Consider the following 19,707-nt stretch of genomic DNA (forward strand, 5'->3'; position numbering starts at 1 on the left):
GGCGCCTGTAGTCCCAGCTACTCGGAGAGGCTGAGGCAGGAGAATGGCGTGAACCCGGGAGGCGGAGCTTGCAGTGAGCCGAGATTGTGCCACTGCACTCCAGCCTGGGCAACAGAGCGAGACTCCGTCTCAAAAAAAAAAAAAAAAAAAAATGGGTTCTGCCAGGCGCAGTGGCTCACGCCTGTAATCCCAGCACTTTGGAAGCTGAGGCGGGTGGATCACCTGAGGTCAGGAGTTCGAGACCAGCCTGACCAACATGGAGAAACCCCATCTTCACTAAAAATACAAAATTAGCTGGGCGTGGTGGCACATGCCTGTAATTGCAGCTACTTGGGAGGCTGAGGCAAGAGAATGGCTTGAACCCAGAAGGCGGAGATTGCAGTGAGCTGAAATCGCACCATTGCACTCCAGCCTGGGCAACAAGAGCGAAACTCCGTCTAAAAAAAGAAAAAAGAAATGGGTTTTCTTTTTTCTTTTTTTAGACAGGGTCTCACTCTATCGCCCAGGCTGGAGTGCAGTGGCACAATCTTGGCTCCCTGCAACCTCCACCTCCCAGGCTCAGGTGATCCTCCTGCCTCAGCCTCCCAAATAACTGGGACTACAGGTGTGCACCACCACGCCCAGCTAATTTTTTGCAGAGATGGGGTTTTGCCATATTGCCCAGGCTGGTCTCCAACTCCTGGAGTCAAGCGATACACCCACCTTAGTCTTCCAAAGTGGTGGGGTTACAGGTGTGAGCCACCGTGCCCGGCCAGAAATGGGTTTTCATAGGTGAAATTAGTAGCTTATTAGCTTTAGCTAATGTAACAGGCATTAGAGGCTGGGCATGGTGGCTCACACCTGTAATCCTAACAGTTTACAAGGCCAAAGTGGGAGGATCACTTGAGCCTAGGAGTTTGAGACCAGCCTGGGCAACATAGGGAGACACCCTCCCACCATCTCTACAAATTATATATATATATATATTTAATTAGCCAGGTGTAGTGGTGCACACCTGTGGTCCCAGCTACTGGGGAGGCTGAGGCAGGAGGAACACCTGAGCCCAGCAGGTGGCAGCTGCAGTAAGCCGTGATGGCACCATTGAACTACAGCCTGGGTGACAGAGTGAGACCCTGTCACCAAACATAAATAATAAAGATAAAAATAACAGCATTAGAATGGGCTCACATTAGTGAAATCAGGGATATTCAAGATATATGCATTGTTTAAAATATATGAGACTCTCCTCACTTTTGCTTTAAAAGAGTATAAGAATCTTTCTTAAAAAAAAGAATCTTTGTCATACAGACAATTAATAAGAAAAAAAAAAAGAATCTAGCAAGTCCGAAGCTTGTTTCCTTCAGGATAATACTCTAGGCTAAACCTCTAAACGGTCCTGTGTCCAGCTATAAACTCTGAGGGTTCCAGTTCCCTGATATTGGCTATAAGGCCAACAGAATCCTGCCTCTGTAATAGTGGTGAGTCCACCTTGAGAGCCCTACATTTCATCACAACGGTGGTCAGAGCATCTCAAAGGTCAAAGAGTTGGGACCTCATTGAGCTTACCGTTCACATAAATTGTTTGATGCCTGCTTGCTCAAGACTTTAATAAACATCTGAATAAATGGAGCCACATTCAGGTTATATTCACATTCCTTAGGGAGCCTGGAGAGAACACCCCATACCCAATGAGGAGCTATTGTTCTGGTGGCCTTTACCCTTCTAGCAGACACAGTGTTGTTTTTGTTTTTTGAGATAGAGTTTCCCTCTGTCACCCAGGCTGGAGTGCAGTGGCATGAACTCGGCTCACTGCAACCTCCGCCTCCTGGGTTCAAACGATTTTCCTACCTCAGCCTCCCCGAGTAGCTGGGACTACAGGCACACGCCACCATGCCCTGCTGATTTTTTTTTTTTTTGTATTTTTAGTAGAGACGAGGTTTCACCATGTTGGTCAGGCTGGTTTCGAACTCCCGACCTCAGGTGATCCGCCCTCCTCGGCCTCCCAAAGTACTGGGATTACAGGCGTGAGCCACAGCGCCCGGTTTTTTTTTATTTTATAACTTTATTTATTCAGAGACGAGGTCTCGCTTTGTCGCCTACGCTGGTTTCAAACACCGGGGCTCAGGCAGTTCTCTTGCCTCGGCCTCCCAAACTGCTGAGATTACAGGTGTGAGCCACGCCTGCAGGCACAGTTAAAAGACAATAGTCCTGGAGCAAAGGTGAGAACAATCAATGTAAACAGAACATTGGATGACCCTTAAAGTCTTGGAAATAAAGAAAGGAGCCGGGCACGGTGGCTCATGCCTGTAATCCCAGCACTTTGGGAGGCTGAGGCAGGCGGATCACCTGAGGTCAGGAGTTCGAGACCAGCCTGACCAACATGGAGAAACCCCGTCTCTACTAAAATTCAAAAATTAGCTGGGCTTGGTGGCACACGCCTGTAATCCCAGCTACTTGGGAGGCTGAGCCAGGAGAATCGCTTAAACCCAGGAGGCACAGGTTGTCGTGAGCCGAGATCACACCATTGCACTCTAGCCCCGTGAACAAGAGCGAAACTCCATCTCAAAAAAAAAAAAAAAAAAAAAAAAAAGAAAGGATAGGCCAGGCATTGCGGCTCAAACTCGTAATCCCAGCACTTTGGGAGGACGAGTTGGGTGGAGGACGAGTTGGGCAGAGCACTTGAGGCCAGGAGTTTGAGAGCAGCCTGGCCAACATGGCGAAACCCCATCTCTACTAAAAATGCAAGAATTAGCCGGGGGTGGTGGCGCACGCCAGTAATCCCAGCTACTAGGGAGGCTGAGACACGAGAATTCCTTGAACCCAGGAGATGGAGATTGCAGTGGGCTGTGATCATGCCACTGCACTCCAGTCTGGGCGACAGAGCAAGTCTCTGCATTTAAAAAAAAAAAAAAAAAAAAAGAGACCAGGCAAGGTGCCTCCCAGCACTTTGGGAGGCTGAGGTGGACGGATCACAAGGTCAAGAGATGAAGACCATTCTGGCGAACATGGTGAAACCCCTTCTCTACTAAAAATAGAAAAATTAGCTGGGCGTGGTGGTGCGCGCCTGTAATCCCAGCTACTTGGGAGGCTGAGGCAGGAGAATCGCTTGAACCCGGGAGGCAGAGGTTGCAGTGAGCCAAGATTGGCCACTGCACTCCAGCTGGGGCAACAAGAGCAAAATGCTGTCTCAAAAAAAAAAAAAAAAAGATATGCATTTAATTCAATTAAATATTTTTCATTTCTCTGAAGGCTTGGGGTTAATGGCATAGTTCTTTTCTTTTCTTTTCTTTTTATTTTTCGAGATGGAGTCTCGCTCTTGTTGCCCAGGCTGGAGTGCAATGGCGTGATCCCGGCTCACTGCAACTTCCGCCTCCTGGGTTCAAGCGATTCTCCTGCCTCAGCCTCCCTAGTAGCTGGGATTGCAGGCACGTGTCACCACGCCTGGCTAATTCTATTTTTAGCACAGACCGGGTTTCACCACGTTGGTCTGGCTGGTCTTGAACTTCTGACCTCATGTGATCCGCCCGCCTCGGCCTCCCAAAGTGCTGGGGTTACAGGCGTGAGCCACCGTGGCCGGCCTCTTTCCTTAATAAAGATAACTTTATTGATTTTTTTCATTCCATACATACTTAAGCAATATAGAAAATCATGAAATTTGAAACCAGCCTGGGCAACATAATGCCCCATATCTAAAAAAAAATTTTTTTTTGAGGAATAGCTTACTTTTTTTGTGTGTGTGTGTGATGGAGTTTCTCCTCACCCAGGCTGGAGTTCAATGGCACGATATTGGCTCACTGCAACCTCTGCTGCCCAGGTTCAAGTGATTCTCCTGTCTCAGATCCCAAATAGCTGGAATTACAGAAGCCCATCACTGGCTGGGGGCGGTTGCTCACACCTGTAATCCCAGCATTTTGGGAGGCCGAGGAGGGCAGATCAGGAGGTCAGAAGTTCAAGACCAGCCTGGCCAACATGGCGAAACCCCTGTCTCTACTAAAAATACAAAAATTAGTCCAGCGTGGTGGCACGTGCCTGCAATCCCAGCTACTCGGGAGGCTGAGGCAGGAGAATTGCTTGAACCTGGGAGGCGGAGGTTGCAGTGAGCTGAGATTGTGCCACTGCACTCCAGCTTTGGGTGACAGCAAGACTCCGGGAAAGACTTGGGGAAAAAAAAAAAGAAAAAAGAAAAAAGAAAAGCCCACCACCACCACCATGCCCGGCTAATTTTTGTATTTTTAGTAGAGACGGGGTTTCACTATGTTGGCCACTGCACTCCAGCCTGGGTGACAGAGAAAGACTCCGTCTCAAAAAAACAAAACAAAACAAAACAAAACAAAAAAACATACTCGGAGGCAATTCTACATAAATGGAATATTTTTTCTATATCAATTTTTTTAAATGCTTATCAGTTTTAGTGGCTTCGTTGCATTCTATTTTTTTTTTTTTTTTTTTTTTGAGACGGAGTCTTGCTCTCTCGCCCAGGCTGGAGTGCAGTGGCACAATCTCGGCTCACTGCAAGCTCCGCCTCCCGGGTTCACGCCATTCTCCTGCCTCAGCCTCTCCGAGTAGCTGGGACTACAGGCGCCCGCCGCCACGCCCGGCTAATTTTTTGTATTTTTAGTAGAGACGGGGTTTCACCGTGGTCTCGATCTCCTGACCTCGTGATCCGCCCGCCTCGGCCTCCCAAAGTGCTGGGATTACAAGCGTGAGCCACCGCGCCCGGCTATTGTACCATAATTTAACTACAGTGCATTTGCCACTTGATCCCTGGAGAATTGCATTACTGATAGATTTATTCTGCATCTTATTGGGACTTGCCTTTAAGAATATGAGACATGGTGGCTGAGGTCATCAGTTTTATAGAGTCTAGTTATCGGTTCATTATCAGTTGTCACCTATGTCCCAAAGTATGCTTTGGTTTTGAAATCGCAAAGCTGGACTGTGATGTTCTGCCCAGGAAACAAAATAATGATACTTTTTTCAAACTTACAGAAATATTTAAAAGTAATGGATGGAATTTCCCCAATATTGAAATTCACTCTCATCTATGTTATTAAATTGTTGCCACCTGCTACCACCGTTTTGTATTCAAATCTAATAAAAATGATATGACTTGCACAGATTTTCTTAATGAATTATTATCATTATTATTGAGACGGAGTCTCGCTCTATGGCCCAGGCTAGAGTGCAGTGGCGCGATCTCGGCTCACCGCAACCTCCGCCTCCCGGGTTCAAGCGATTCTCCTGCCTCAGTCTCCCGAGTAACTGGGACTATAGGCGCGCACCACTATGCCAGGCTAATTTTTGTATTTTTAGTAGAGACAGAGTTTCACTATGTTGGCCAGGCTGGTCTGCAACTCCTGACCTCGTGATCCACCCGCCTCGGTCCCCCAAAGTGTTGGGATTACAGGCGTGAGCCACCGCGCCCGGCCTCATAATGAATTGTTTAAGACAATCTATCAGGATTTCATGATGGTCTGTGCCTTTCAGAAGCTCGGCCATTGGAGATCTGGTTCCATCAGATGGAAATAGGGAATATTCCTGAGGAAAGCTCCCCTCTCTCCCCCAACATCATATCAAGAAAAAAAAATTCGGTTCAGCAAACCGAGTTTGTTGAAAAATTTAGGTAATGAAACCAGTAAATGGGGTGGGAGAAAGCAGGATACATTCAACATGAATGAAGTGCCAAGCAAGTGTGCAGAAGCCGGGGCGGTTCAACCAAGGTGAATAGAATGCGGCACCTATCTCGCGGGAGCTCAGGACAAGTAAACCGTGGTGACAACTCTGGTGGAGGGGCAGGGCTCGGGGCAGGTGCCCGAGCACGAAACTTCAAATTCTAAGAGCCAATACACCTTCCGTCTTGAAAGTCGCGAAATATTTTCCCTTATCCCCAAATCATTCGCGCCCAATTCCTAAGAATGGCAACAAAAACAAAAACACAAGAATGTGTCGCCGATCGTGCTCCTTCTCAAACACCGGGATATTTCTAAACTTTCCCCGAAGGATCATAACGAGTCCTATAGCCAGACATCGCCCCCAGAAACCGCAAGTCCCACTAGGCTGCACACGAAGCATACTGAGTGCAGCACTCTCCCCTTTTCAGAACGCCGCTTTATGTTCCAATCCCGATCCGAGCCTGCGAGCTGTGGCCGCACGCCCTGCTGGGACTTGTAGTCCACTCCCGAGTCCCATTCCCGATCCGCGCAGACTCACACGGCCTCTATCTGCCCTTCGGTCTTGCTGAAGCCCAGCCCAGTATTCAATGCTCCCCACCCCCATCTCGCTCCGTCCCCTCGGGGGCCAACCTCCTCCGGTCACGTGGGAAGTCTCGCACGCGGCGAGTGGTCGTGGGGGCTCGGGGGCGGGGCGAAAGGCCCTGCGAGATTCCGTGCCCCTTGTCGGGCCGCTTGTTTGGCTGCTGCCGTCACCTCATGGCGACGCGGGTAGAGGAGGCAGCGCGGGGAAGAGGCGGCGGCGCCGAAGAGGCGACTGAGGCCGGACGGGGCGGACGGCGACGCAGCCCGCGGCAGCAGGTCAGTCAGGGGGACGCCCTCGTTGTTGTCCGGCCCGGGGGATGTTTGGGCTCCCTTTTTCAGGGTACACCTCTTCTCTCTCCCTGGTTACCTTTAGCCACGGGACGAACATCCGGTCCTCTTCCCTCCCGGGGGTGACGACAGTGGGAGCAGGTGGGGGTGGTGGGACCGCGATGGATGGTGTGGGAAGGGACGACGGTTGGGGTTTGGCGGCGCGCGGCGGGGAAGCCGGGAGGGAGGGCAGGGGGCGCACGCGGTTCTAAGGGAGAAGGGGTGCGAGGCGGGGGTGCGCCAGGTGTGACAGCCACGTGCGGCCAGCACCGCGGGGATCCGGGCGCCAGGCGTTCCGTCTCCCAGTCACCGCCGTTACCGTGCTCCCGGCGCTGAGCGCCGCCGTCCAGGGGCTCGCTGGGGTCGTGGGCTCGCCCTCCTGGCGTCGGGCAGGTGCGCAGGGCGCGCTGCGGGCTGCCCTCGGGCTGCTCAGGCTAGGCTGTTGCGCAGTAAGATAACCGCGCGGGAGCCGGGGTGTGCTTGGCCCCCCTTCCCCCGCCCCCCTGCGCTCCCCGCCACTGCGCGGGCGGGCAGGAGAGCGGGTGAGCGTCGCAGGGCCGGTGCGAGCGGGACGCTCGGCCCCCGGGACCTAGACCCGGGGGCTCCGCGGGCTTGGCTGCACGTGGGGCCGGGGATGGATGGGGAGGCGATGCTGGAGGACCTTGGTCCTGCAGAGTTGGGATATCGCATGATAGCTGGTCCTCCCAGTCCTATTTACCACCCTCCCCTTTTTTCCCCTCTTTTCTTTCTTTCATTTATTATTAGTTTTTTTAATTTGATGAGTGGAAACTTGAACGCCTTCCCGACCCTGGTCTTGGGTCTTTCTCAATCTGGGAAACAGGCCGGACTGTTCCCCTTGCCTTACTTGACTCATGTCAAGGAGTTTTCAGTCCGTCCCTAGATACAGGAAAATTGAGACCTCTTTCAGAACGGGACAATTCCACTTGTTCTGGATCTCAGTGGGTGGAGTTTGAGAAAGATTGCACAACGAATGGGGTACAGGGTTTTCGGGGCCCTGGAATGGATAATTGCGGGGACTGAGGCTGGGAAGGTGGGAACCCCATCTCTTTTTTTCCTTGCAGGTGAACATATTGAAACTTTCAACTTGTTGGATGTCTTGCTTGATCACCGAGGGCTATTTAATATTACTTAATTGTGTATTTGAACACTCTTAAAAACTCCTGTATGAAATTACGAAATAATATTTTTCTAATGCAATTCATAAACTTCACATGGGAGAACAAAGGTCCAGTTTACGTCTGAGCAGAGTGTTAAGAATTAGCTTTTTGGGGCCTGTTTCTAAGGTCAGGTGTTTTCATGTTTCTGCATGACAGTGTTACTACTTCTCAATTACCTCTCTTTCTTTCTCTCCCTCTCTTTGTATTCTAAAAGAAAGATCCAGTGCTTGCAGGACTGAAAAAGAAGCTGTGGACCAATGTCCTGTAAGGGATTCAACACCGGCACTTTGGACACTTTACTTATTCCCTGAGGGTGGGGTGCCAATCTCAGTGTTTGATTTCGTAGGTTCCCCAGGGGAGGAGGACTCTGATAAAAAGCCACTGCAATTGAGGATATAAGTTCCCTTTTATGACACTGGGATAAGGACAAAAAGTCGTTGAATTAGGAACTGAGGTTTAATCAACTAGCATTTAAAATAACCAAGATAGGAGGTAATGACCCTTTGAGGTGCAGAGCTTTGGTTAACAGCTGGATAGGAATAGTCATGTGTGTGTCTACTCATTTTTGTTTATGTACCTCATACTCCATTCTTCTTTGCTTATGCTCTTCTGAGCATCTTTTTCCTTTTGATTTCTAACTGACAGTGACGGCATTCAAATACATGGTAAAATAATCTTTGAATTTTCATTTAACAAATTGGGTGAATATCTTGTGTTTGTAAAAATCATTTTTAAGCCAGCTATGGTGGCATGCACCTGTAGTACCACCTAGTCGGGAGACTGAAGCAGGAGGGTAGCCTGGGCCGCAGAGTGAGAGACCCTGTCTCTTAAAAAAACAAAGTTTTTTTTTTTTTTGAGTCAGAGTCTTGCTCTGTTATCCAGGCTGCAGTGCAGTGAAGCGATCTTGGCTCACTGCATCTTCCACCTCCTGGGTTCCAGCGATTCTCGTGCCTCAGCCTCCTGAGTAGCTGGGATTACAGTTGTGTGCCACCACGCCCAGCTAATTTTTGTATTTTTCGTAGAAACAGCGTTTCACTATGTTGACCAGGCTGGTCTTGAACTCCTGGCCTCAGGTAAGCCACCCACCTTGGCCTTCCAAAGTGGTGGGATTACAGGCATGAGCCACTGCAACTGGCCAAAAATTTTTTAAAAAATCATTTTTACATTACTTCCTTGTGTCCCTTAATTTTAAAATTTCTTTTGGGTCACTGACTTGAAAAAATATTCCTTAATTCCAACTTAACCTCTACCCTTTTTTTCAGGAAGCAGAAATGTTTAATGAATTGAGTTTTTTGAAAATATTGAAAGAATTAAAAGAAAAGTGAGTGTTTTGTCATTATCTAGTTACATTATGGGACCTGAAGTGAGGAACAATTGGAGATGGGCTTTCTTGGTTCCTGGTTGCTTTAATCATCTGCCTAGTCACTCGTGACCTGCTCAGTTAATTGTGGCATTGTTTCATAACTACATCCATTTGAATGGTCTCTTGAGGTAGCCTTTTGCTTCTAAAGGTAATGTTACAGTACACTACTAGGGGTCTGTTGAGGAATTGTCTAAAACTGTGCTGATAGTAGCCACTAGTGACATGTAGCTAAATTTGTTAACTAAAATTAAAATTAAAAATTTTTTTCTTCAGTCATACTAACCAAGTTTCAGGTATTCAGTAGCCAGTGTGGCTAGTGGCTACTGTATTAGAGCAGATCTAGAGTATTTCCATCATTGCATAAAAATTTTATCAGCATTGGTCTAAAAAGATGAGTACACAATATCTAGTATGTCAGGCATTTTTTAGAACATCAGGCTCATTCATTTTACTTCCTAAATCCCTATGTAGAATTTGCTTTATAAGGTTGATTTAAAAAAAAAATTAATAGACTTTTTTTGGGAATGGTTTTTAGTTTTACAGAAAAATTGAGTAGAAAGTACAGTTTCCATATACCCCCTCACATACACCCTTTCCCCCTATTCTTATTATTATTTTTGAGATGGGGTTTTGCTCTCGTTGCCCAGGCTGGAGTGCAATGGCATGATCTCGGCTCACCACAACCTCTGCCTCCTGGGTTCAAGCAATTCTCCTGCCTCAGCCTCCCAAGTAGCTGGGATTACAGGCATGTGCCACCACGCCCGGCTAATTTTTTTTGTATTTTTAGTAGAGACGGGGTTTCTCCATGTTGGTCAGGCTAGTCTCAAACTCCCGACCTCAGGTGATCCGCCTGCCTCGGCCTCCCAAAGTGCTGAGGTTACAGGCATGAGCCACTGCGCCCGACTCTTATCCCCTATTATTTACATCTTGCATTAGTGTGATACTTGTGTTAAAATTCATGAGCCAATATTGCTATATTATTATTGACTAAGTCCATAGTTTACGTTAGGGTTCACTCTGGTGCTATATATTCTGTGCATTTTGACAAATGTGTAGTGACATGGATCCACGATTACAGTATCACACAGAAGAGTTTCACAGTCCTATAAATCCCTTGTGCTCTACTTATTCATCCCTCTCTCTCTTCCCCTAGACTACTGGCAGCCACTGATTTTATTTTTTTTAATTTTATTGAGATGGGGTTCCTGCTATGTTGCCCAGGCTGGTCTTTATCTCCTAGGCTCAGGCGATCCTTCTGCCTTGGCCTCCCAAAGTGCTGGGATTATAAGTATGAGCCACCACACCTGGCCTGATCGTTTTACTGTCTCCATAGTTTTGCCTTTTCCAGATGTCTAAGGTTGGTATTTTTTTTTCTTTACTAGATTTTTGCTTGGGAATGTTAAAAATTATTTACTATTAAACTAATTTTTAGGTCCATAAACCATGTGGAAGGATAATACAAGGTACCCAGGCCCAAATTAACAAAATCTTGCATTTACATAATGCCCTGTAGTTTTTATGGCACATTTGCACATACACTCTTTCAGCACCAGTCAGAGGCTGTGGAGAAGGCTGGGCAGCTTTCACTGCCCTCATTTGCTGATGACAAGCTGCTCAACCAGGTTAACTCACTTGCCTAAGGGGTGAAGCTGAGTCTGGAACCCAATACTCTTTCATCTATACTACAGTAATGAGTAGTGTAGTACTGGGTAAATCTATGGATTTTGGAGTTGGGACTCGGCTTTCTGCCGCCCATAGCTCTGCAACCTTGGGCAAGTTTCTCAGTCTTTCTAAGCTTCAGTTGCATCATCTGTAAAGAGGGGATAATGCTCATACCTACCACAGGGGATTACTGTGAAGAAGGAGTTGGTGGGACACATTTGGCACAGTGTGGGATATGTAGAATTTTACATGGTTTGGAGGGGAGGACATATGGAAGAGATTAATTTCTCTTGCATTTAGGGTGCTAATTTTGTAAATCCATCTTCCAACCTTTATATTCTCTCCTCTTCCCAGAATCTCTCCGTGATAGACATAATGAGGAGAAATCAGGTCAGGGTTGGGCAAGAATATGGGGGCAGGAAGAAGCCATTTCATTAATCTTGTTTTTCTCCCCATTTGCCAACTTGATGAACTTCCACTCTTCTAGTACAGAGATTAAGTAATGAGAAGTAAAGTGATCTTCTGCTTACACCATTGTTTTCTAATTGTATCACCAAGCTTAGGTAAATTTATTTTTTTCTTTTACTGGGATCAAATAGGATAAGCAGTAATGAGAACAAACCAGATACAGCATATTCTGCTATTCATGCCACATTTTCATATCATATTATGCCATATTTATTATGTTATTGGAACGTGTTTTATTTATTTATTTTTAATTTATTTTGTTTTTTTGAGATGGAGTCTTGTTCTGTCGCCCAGGCAGGAGTGCAATGGCGCAATCTCAGCTCACTGCAACCTCCACTTCCTGGGTTCAAGTGATTCTCCTGTATCAGCCTCCCGAGTAGCTGAGATTACAGGCATGCGCCACCAGGCCTGGCTAATTTTTGTATTTTTAGTAGAGATGGGGTTTCACCATGTTGGCCAGGCTGGTCTTGAACTCCTGACCTCAAATGATCCACCTGCCTCGGCCTCCCAGAGTGCTGGAATTATAGGCGTGAGCCACCGCGCCTGGCCTGGAAGGTGTTTTATATGTTATTTTTTGTGTTATTTATATTGGTCTTGCCTAGAGAAGTTTTATTTAGGAAGGTATGTATCAAATCCAAATGACATAAAACTGCTTTTGTGGGATTCTTCACAAGATTCACTATAATGGGCTTCTATTAAATAGATATGCTGTCACAGTTTTATACTTCTCAGAGTTATGTTTCAAAGGGAAGAAATTTTGAGACCTCAAATTTCATTTGTGTTTCATGCACTGTGTTAGTCACTTAAGGTGTGAATGCATTCTAATATCTCCTTAACTCTGCAAGGTAGGTGGTATCGCCAGGTATATAGATAAGGCATCTGAGTCTCAGTCAGAAACAAACTTGCTTGAATAATAGAGCCCACGGCTGGTGAAGTTTGCTAGAGTTAGTGTATAGTTGCGTAACTGATAGTATGACAGATGTCTTCTAATGCATGGGAAGTTTCTGCTTACCTCATTAAGTTTTAACTTAATACCTCAAGAAATCTGTTTGCCTGTTCCTCCTCTTCCTGCTGCCCTCCCCCTAATTCCTCTTGTTTGGTTCTAATGTGATTATGAATAACTTTTAGTTAGTATAACGGATGTGTCAGTATTTATAAAGTATGGGCCAGGCATGGTGGCTCATGCTTGTAATCCCAGTGCTTTGGGAGGCTGAGACAGGAGGACTGCTTGAGGCCAGGATTTTGAGACCAGCTTGGGCAACACAGGGAGACCCTGTCTCTATGAAGAATAAAAAACTTAGCTAGGCACATTGGTATGTGCCTGTAGTTCCAGCTACTTGGGAGGCTGAGGTGGAAGGATCACTTGAGTCCAGGAGGTCAAGGCTGCAGTGAGCCATGATTGGGCCACTGCACTCTAGCCTGGGCATGAGAGTGAGATCCTGTCTCTAAAAAATAATAAAAATAAAAAGTATAGGCTGGGCGTGGTGGCTTATGCCTGTAATCCCAGCACTTTGGAAGGCTGAGGCAGGTGGATCACCTGAGGTCAGGAGTTCAAGACCAGCCTGGTCAACATGGTGAAACCCCATCTCTACTAAAAATACAAAAATTAGCTGGGCATGGTGGCACATGCCTGTAATCCCAGCTACTCGGGAGGCTGAGGCAGGAGAATCACTTGAACTTGGGAGGCGGATGTTGCTGTGAGCCGAGATCGTGCCACTATACTCCAGCCTGGGTGACATAGAGGGAGACTCCATGTCAAAAAAAAAAAAGTATATAATAATATACAAATTTAATATCATATTCATCAACATTGAGATGGGACATTTCTAGAAGAGGATAGAAATTGGTAAGGTGACCTTTAAGATCCATTAAGACCCTGGGAGTATGTTTTTATGATTGAATCTACCTCCTAGTTGAAATTCTGTTGGCACTTATAAATACTTACATTACTTGAAGGAAAAGATACATAAAATAACTGGTGTTGTCCTCCTATGCTATCAAAATAATTGTATTAGCATTTATTGCTTAGGGTGTTGATTTGCATTCTGTGTTGCATTTCCAAAATGTCCCTAGAATGACCTCTGTTATCTCCTACTTCCCACCTTATAGTCTGTCCTGAGTAATATTTACTGGCTACTTTTTTTTTTCATGTTTCTTCTTTCCCTACTTTCAAGGTAGAATGGTTTGGCAAGAAAGATGTGCCAGTAGCTTAGAAACTCATTTCTTTATGGGCCTTTTGGATTGCAAAATGGGCCATATTAAAAGTGAGAATGAATGCATTTTGTAAAATATCTTTTTTTTTTTTTTTTTGAGACAGGATCTCCCTGTGTTGCCCAGGCTGGAGTGCAGTTACGCTTATTGCAGCCTTGAACTCCTGGTCTCAAGTGATCTTCCTGCCTCAGCCTTCCTAGTAGCTAGGACTATAGGTGTGTGTGCCACCATGTCTGGCTGTTTTTTTTCTTTTTTTTTTGAGAGACAGGGTCTTCCTATGTTGTGCAGGCTGGTCTTAAACTCTTAGGCTCAAGCGTGATTCTCCTGCCTTGGCCTCCCAAACTGCTGGGATTACAGGTGTGAGCCACTGCACCCAGCCTGTAAAATGTCTTCATTCAAATATTATAACAGTTCTGCTATGTGTCAGCAATTTATATCTATCAGCAATTTATACCTATTATACCTATTATATCTACTTACCCAAGAAGGTAAGTACTGTACATCCCAGTTTACAGATAAGGAAACTGAGATGTTGGCCTCCCTATGGCCACACAGGAGATGCTAAGTGGTATATTCAGAGTTTCGGCTCTTTGGGCTCCAAAGCCATTGTCCATATTTCGTATCTCTCATGTTAACATCTCCTCAGATAGTAAAGGTCACAAAAGTGCCCCTAGTTGAAAGTGAGCAAAACATGCTGGTAGGTAAAATAGTAATAGTAATAGTTTTTGCTAAACGAAGACAAATTATGAGGGATGGAGTTGGATGATTAGGGGATATCGAAAATTGATTATAATTTGGGGACCAGAGGAGTTTTGAGCCTCTTAATATCTTTTGCTTCATTCACCTAGGCCCTAGGTTGACCTTGAGATTTATGATTTAGCAGGTATGCCATGATACAACTTCCTGCAACAGTACCTCCAAGTGTAATTTGAATAAATTGAAAGACTCTCTTTAACTTCTTCTAAATAAAGTTCATACAACCTGGTGTTAGCAAAGAGTTGAAGTGGTCTGGGGCAGTAAGACAAATAAAAAGAAGGCTTGATGTTTCAGAGGTGTATCAGGATTGGTCCATATGGTGCTAGGGAAGGATGACTTCATAAAATTGGGACAGGGATGTTCACTTAGGTAACCCATAAAAGTAAAGGACCATTTTACATCTAAGAGTCTGTGGCTTAAAGGTGCTAGTTGTGTGACCCAGCCCCTGTCCTGTAAATACATCAGGTCCAAGTATATTTCAGTGGCTTTGGGCATTAAAATCTTTGAATGTCCTGCTCCTTTGCTACTGAAAGAGGTACTTACGCTAATACAAGTATCTTTCAGATTGCAGATATTCATTGAGTTACAGTTTTCGAACTAGAAGTGATTTTGCAAATCATGGAATCCAGCATCCTTTATTTTTATAAAAGAATAATTTAGCCGGGTGTGGTGGCTCACACCTGTAATCCCAGCACTTTGGGAGGCAGAGGCGGGTGGATCACGAGATCAAGAGATCGAGACCATCCTGGCTAACACGGTGAAACCCCGTCTCTACTAAAAATATAAAAAATTAGCCGGGTGTGGTGGCGGGTGTCTGTATTCCCAGCTACTCAGGAGGCTGAGGCAGGAGAATGGTGTGAACCCGGGAGGCAGAACTTGCAGTAAGCCAAGATTGCGCCACTGCACTCCAGCCTGGGCGACAGAGCGAGACTCCATCTCAAAAAAATAAAAATAAAAAAAAGAATAATTTATTTTTATAAAAGAAATAGCCACAGAAGTTAAATGCAAAATTTAATGCAGTCATTAACATTCACTTATTAAAAGGCAAATGATGTACACAGTCTAATATAGATGTTACCAGTAAATGTACAATATTAGCACTTACACTGCTAGGTTATGAGACTAAAGAAGCTGTGTCCAAAGTAGACCTTTCCCGGATCCTTTTGCTTATTCTTGGCTTCTTCACCAGTGGGGGAGATCAGGTTCCCTCATCCCTTAGTTTAGCACTAGTCTGCCTCTCTTTTCTTGTCATTTACCTACTAATGGTTCTGTGTGTTCTTTGTGCTCTTACATGCTGTGACTGTTACTCTGGATCCTTTAGCTGCCTGCCCCCAGGTAGTAGTTAGGACAACTCCTAGAACTTACCCTGCCTCCACTTTATGATCCCTCCTCAGAACTCCATCATTTCTCTGGCTTCATTTATTTATTAATTTGTTTGGGTAACATGCCATACAGTTTGCCCATTTATAGTGTATAATTCAATTTTTTTTTTTTTTTTGAGTCGGAGTTTCACTCTTGTTGCCCAAGCTGGAGTGCGGTGGTGCGATCTCGGCTCACTGCAACCTCTGCCTCCCGGGTTCAGGCAGTTCTCCAGCCTCAAAAATTAGCCAGACGTGGTGGCGCATGCCTGTAATCCCAGCTACTTGGGAGGTTGAGGCAGGAAAATCGCTTGAACCCAGGAGTTGGAGGTTGCAGTGAGCCGAGATCATACCATTACACTCCAGCCTGGTCGACAGAGCAAGACTGTCTCAAAAAAAAAAAAAAAGAAAGAAATGTTGTACTCTGGTTATCTATTGCTGTGTAACAGATCACCCCAAAATTTACTGACTTGGAACATTTGTGATCTCACAGTTTCGGGGTTTAGGAATCTGAGTGTGGCTTAGCCAGGTCCTTTGCTTTAGGGTTTCTCGAGGGCTGCAGTCACCTGAAGGCTTGACTGGGAAAGATCCACTTCCGAGCTCACTCTTGTGGCTGTTGGCAGGCTTCAGTTCCTCGTGGGCTGTTGGACTGAGGCCTCAGTTCCTCATGAGCAGTTGGCCGGAGGCCTTCCTTGGTTCCTTGCCACATGGGTCTTTCTGTAAGCATCTCACAACATGGCAGCTGCTTCATCAGAGTGAGTGAGAGAGAGTGCCAGCACGAAAGAGAAGGAAGTTGCAGTCTTTTGTATCGTAATCATAGAAATGACATCTTCTCACTTTTGATGAATTCTCTCTTCATTAGAAGCCAGTCACTAGGTTCAGCCCACGCTCAAGGGGAGGGGACCATTGGGGGCCATGGCAAAAGCTGCCATACATGTTAACATAAGTAACATTTAAAAAAAATTAAAAATAGCTGATTTTCCAAAATGTTATTGGAAAGAGTGGCATTCTTTTACATTTTTGCAGATCTCTATAATGAATGGCTTAATAGAAGACATCTGCTTCTGCATTCAATCTGTTGTAATATGCCCTTTCAGCCTAAGTATATGAAGAGAATGTGGCCTCACCCATGTATGTAGTTGGAACAGGGAGGAGTATTGTAATAGTCTTTGTGGATAATTGTGGAAATCCTTTGATTCTGTTGGTCTGTCTTGCGTGTCAAATGGGTCTCTTTTCCCCATGTGTCATTTTGTAATACCATCCATTAGTCATTTCGAAAATATTGGTTAACTGAATTGTGTTCATCTTCCAAATGTTGGTACGTTTTGGTATACTATATAAAAATCACATTTGTTAATTAATCACCACTGATCTCAGCAGAAAAGTCTTTTCAAGAATTGGGAAGCTGTTAAGCTCATGGTGGCAGATAATTTTCAAAAATTCTGTTTTTTGCTTGAAAGCTCAAATTTTATCATTGGCAACAAGTACTGTTGTTTGCTTGCCTTGAAGTGACAGGCTCTCTTCGTATATTTTGGAGAAAATGTCTGCCAAATACCCAGGTCTGAACAAACAACCATAGTTTGTCTATTTAAAAAATGTTCCATAGAAAGAGCAGCAAGTTGGGTTCATAACTCAAACAGCTGCACTCATGCTTTTTTCGAAGACCACCAGCATACTGTGGTGTACAGCAAAAGTTTTGTTTTTTTTTTCCTTAGAGACAGGGTCTTGCTCTGTCGCCCAGGCTGGAATGCGGTGGCATGATCATAGCTCACTGCAGCCTTGAACTCCTAGGCTCAAGCAAGCCTCCTGCTTCAGCCTCCCAAGTAGCTGGGACTACAGGAATGTGCCACCATACAAGGCTAATATTTTTATTTTTTGTGGAGACAGAGTCTCACTATAGCTGGTCTGCAACTCCTGGGCTCAAGTGATCCTACTGCCTTGGCCTCCCAGAGTGCTAGGATTACAGGTATGAGCCACTGTGCCCAGCCAGCATTTCCTTTTTTTTTTTTTTTTTTTGAGACGGAATTTCGCTCGTTTCCCAGGCTGGAGTGCAATGGCACGATCTCAGCTCACCGCAACCACCGCCTCCCGGGTTCAAGCGATTCTCCTGCCTCAGCCTCCCGAGTAGCTGGGATTACAGGCATGCGCCACCACGCCCGGCTAATTTTGTATTTTTAGTAGAGACGGGGTTTCTCCATGTTGGTCAGGGTGGTCTCGAACTCCCAACCTCAGGTGATCCGCCCACCTCGGCTTCCCAGAGTGCTGGGATTACAGGCATGAGCTACCACACCCGCCTGCATTTCCTTTTTAAGGTGGAATAATATTCTACCTTACATATTAACCATATTTTGTATATCCATCTGGCGATGGATACTTGGGTATTCATCATGATTCTTAGCTTTAGATGTGGTTCTTTAGGACGTCCCCTTATAGAAGCATCAACCTCCATGCCAGGCTTAATAAATGTAGGTCTGAAATAATGGCTTCCTCCCCTCACTTCCTACTCTGCTCCCTAGTTTCTTTAGCTATACAATGGGGTGATGTTCCTACTGTCTTAGAATTGTAACTGTGAACTAAATAATATATTTAAAATGTCAGGCATTAGGCCGGGCATGGTGGCTCATGCCTGTAATCCCAGCACTTTGGGAGGCCAAGGCGGGCGGATCACGAGGTCAGGAGTTTGAGACCAGCCTGGCCAACATGGTGAAACCCCATCTCTACTAAAAATACAAAAATTAGCCGGACATGGTGGCGGGCGCCTGTAGTCCCAGCTACTCGGGAGGCTGAGGCAGGAGAATTGTTTGAACCCAGGAGGCGGAGGTTGCAGTGAACTGAGATCGCGCCACTGAACTCCAGCCTGGGTGACAGAGCGAGACTCTGTCTCAAAAAAATAAATAAAATGTCAGGCATTTAGTAATGTTAGTTTTTTTAATTCCTTTTTTTCACTCAGAACTTAGCCTTGCATGTATTCTGTTAGCCATCTTGTGTGTTCCATTTATCTCACATAGTAAACTTAGATATTGACCATCTAATTCCACTTGGGAATAATTATCCATCATCAAATCTTTTTTTTTTGAGATGGAGTCTTGCTCTTTAGCCCAGGCTGGAGTGCAGTGGCGTGACCTTGGCTTACTGCAACCTCCGCCTCCCGGGTTCAAGTGATTCTCTTGCCTCAGCCTCCCGAGTAGCTGGGATTACAGGCTTCCGCCACCACGCCTGGCTAATTTTTGTATTTTTAGTAGAGACAGGGTTTTACCATGTTGGCTAGGCTGGTCTCAAGCTCCTGACCTCAGGCGATCCACCCACCTTGGTCTCCCAAAGTGCTGGGATTACAGGCGTGAGCCACTATGCCCAGCCACTTTATTATTATTTTTAATTTTTTATTTTTTTGAGACAGGGTCTCATTCTGTCACCCAGGCTGGAGTGCAGTGGCACAGTCTCAGCTCGCTGCAGTCTCAACTTCCCGGGCTCAGGTGATCTTCCTGCCTCTGCCTCCCGATTAGTTGGGACTATAGGCATTCACTACCACACCTGGCAAATTTTTGTTTAGAGACGGAGTGTTGCTATATTGCCCAGGCTGGTTTGCAACTGCTAGACTCAAACAATCTGCCCACCTCAGCCTCCCAAAGTGCTGGAATTACAGGCGTAAGCCACCGAGCCAGGCCTGGAGAGGAGGAAACTTTTTTTTTTTTTTTTTGAGATGGAGTCTCACTCTGTCGCCCAGGCTGGAGTGCAATTGCGTTATCTCAGCTCCCTGCAACCTCTGCCTCCCGGGTTCAAGCGATTCTCCTGTCTCAGCCTCCTGGGTAGCTGGGATTACAGGCGTGTGCCAACACATCTGGCTAAGAGGAGATACTTCTGAAAAATGCTTATTTGTTAGTGTATTTCCTGTGGAGCAGTTCTTGGCTTCAGCAACCTCAGACCTGATACGGTTTGGATCTTGTTCCCTCCAAATCTCGTGTTATATTGTAATCCCAGTGTTGGAGGTGGGGCCTGGTGGGAGGTGATTGGATCATAGGGGCCCTCATGGCTTGGTGCCAACCATCCCCCGATAGTGAGTTCTAGCGAGATCTGATTCTTAAAAATATGTGGCGCCCCTGACCCCTTAGCTCTCTTGCTCCTGCTCTCGCTGTGTGGCACGCCTGCTCCTG

At 45.9% G+C, this 19,707-nt stretch overlaps 1 protein-coding gene across 1 annotated transcript in view; it reads left to right on the plus strand.

Moving 5' to 3' along the window:
* Nucleotides 1-6,350: 6,350 nt before the first annotated feature.
* Nucleotides 6,351-19,707, plus strand: part of TXLNG (taxilin gamma) — a 58,983-nt gene continuing 45,626 nt past the window's right edge. Inside the window, exon 1 of the mRNA XM_003261094.4 lies at nt 6,351-6,509. Coding sequence (XP_003261142.1) covers nt 6,408-6,509 — 102 coding nt within the window. The 5' untranslated portion in view covers nt 6,351-6,407. The remainder of the gene's footprint in view (nt 6,510-19,707) is intronic.

The sequence above is a fragment of the Nomascus leucogenys genome, chromosome X, assembly GCF_006542625.1.
Source record: "Nomascus leucogenys isolate Asia chromosome X, Asia_NLE_v1, whole genome shotgun sequence".
Taxonomy (NCBI): Eukaryota; Metazoa; Chordata; class Mammalia; order Primates; family Hylobatidae; genus Nomascus; species Nomascus leucogenys.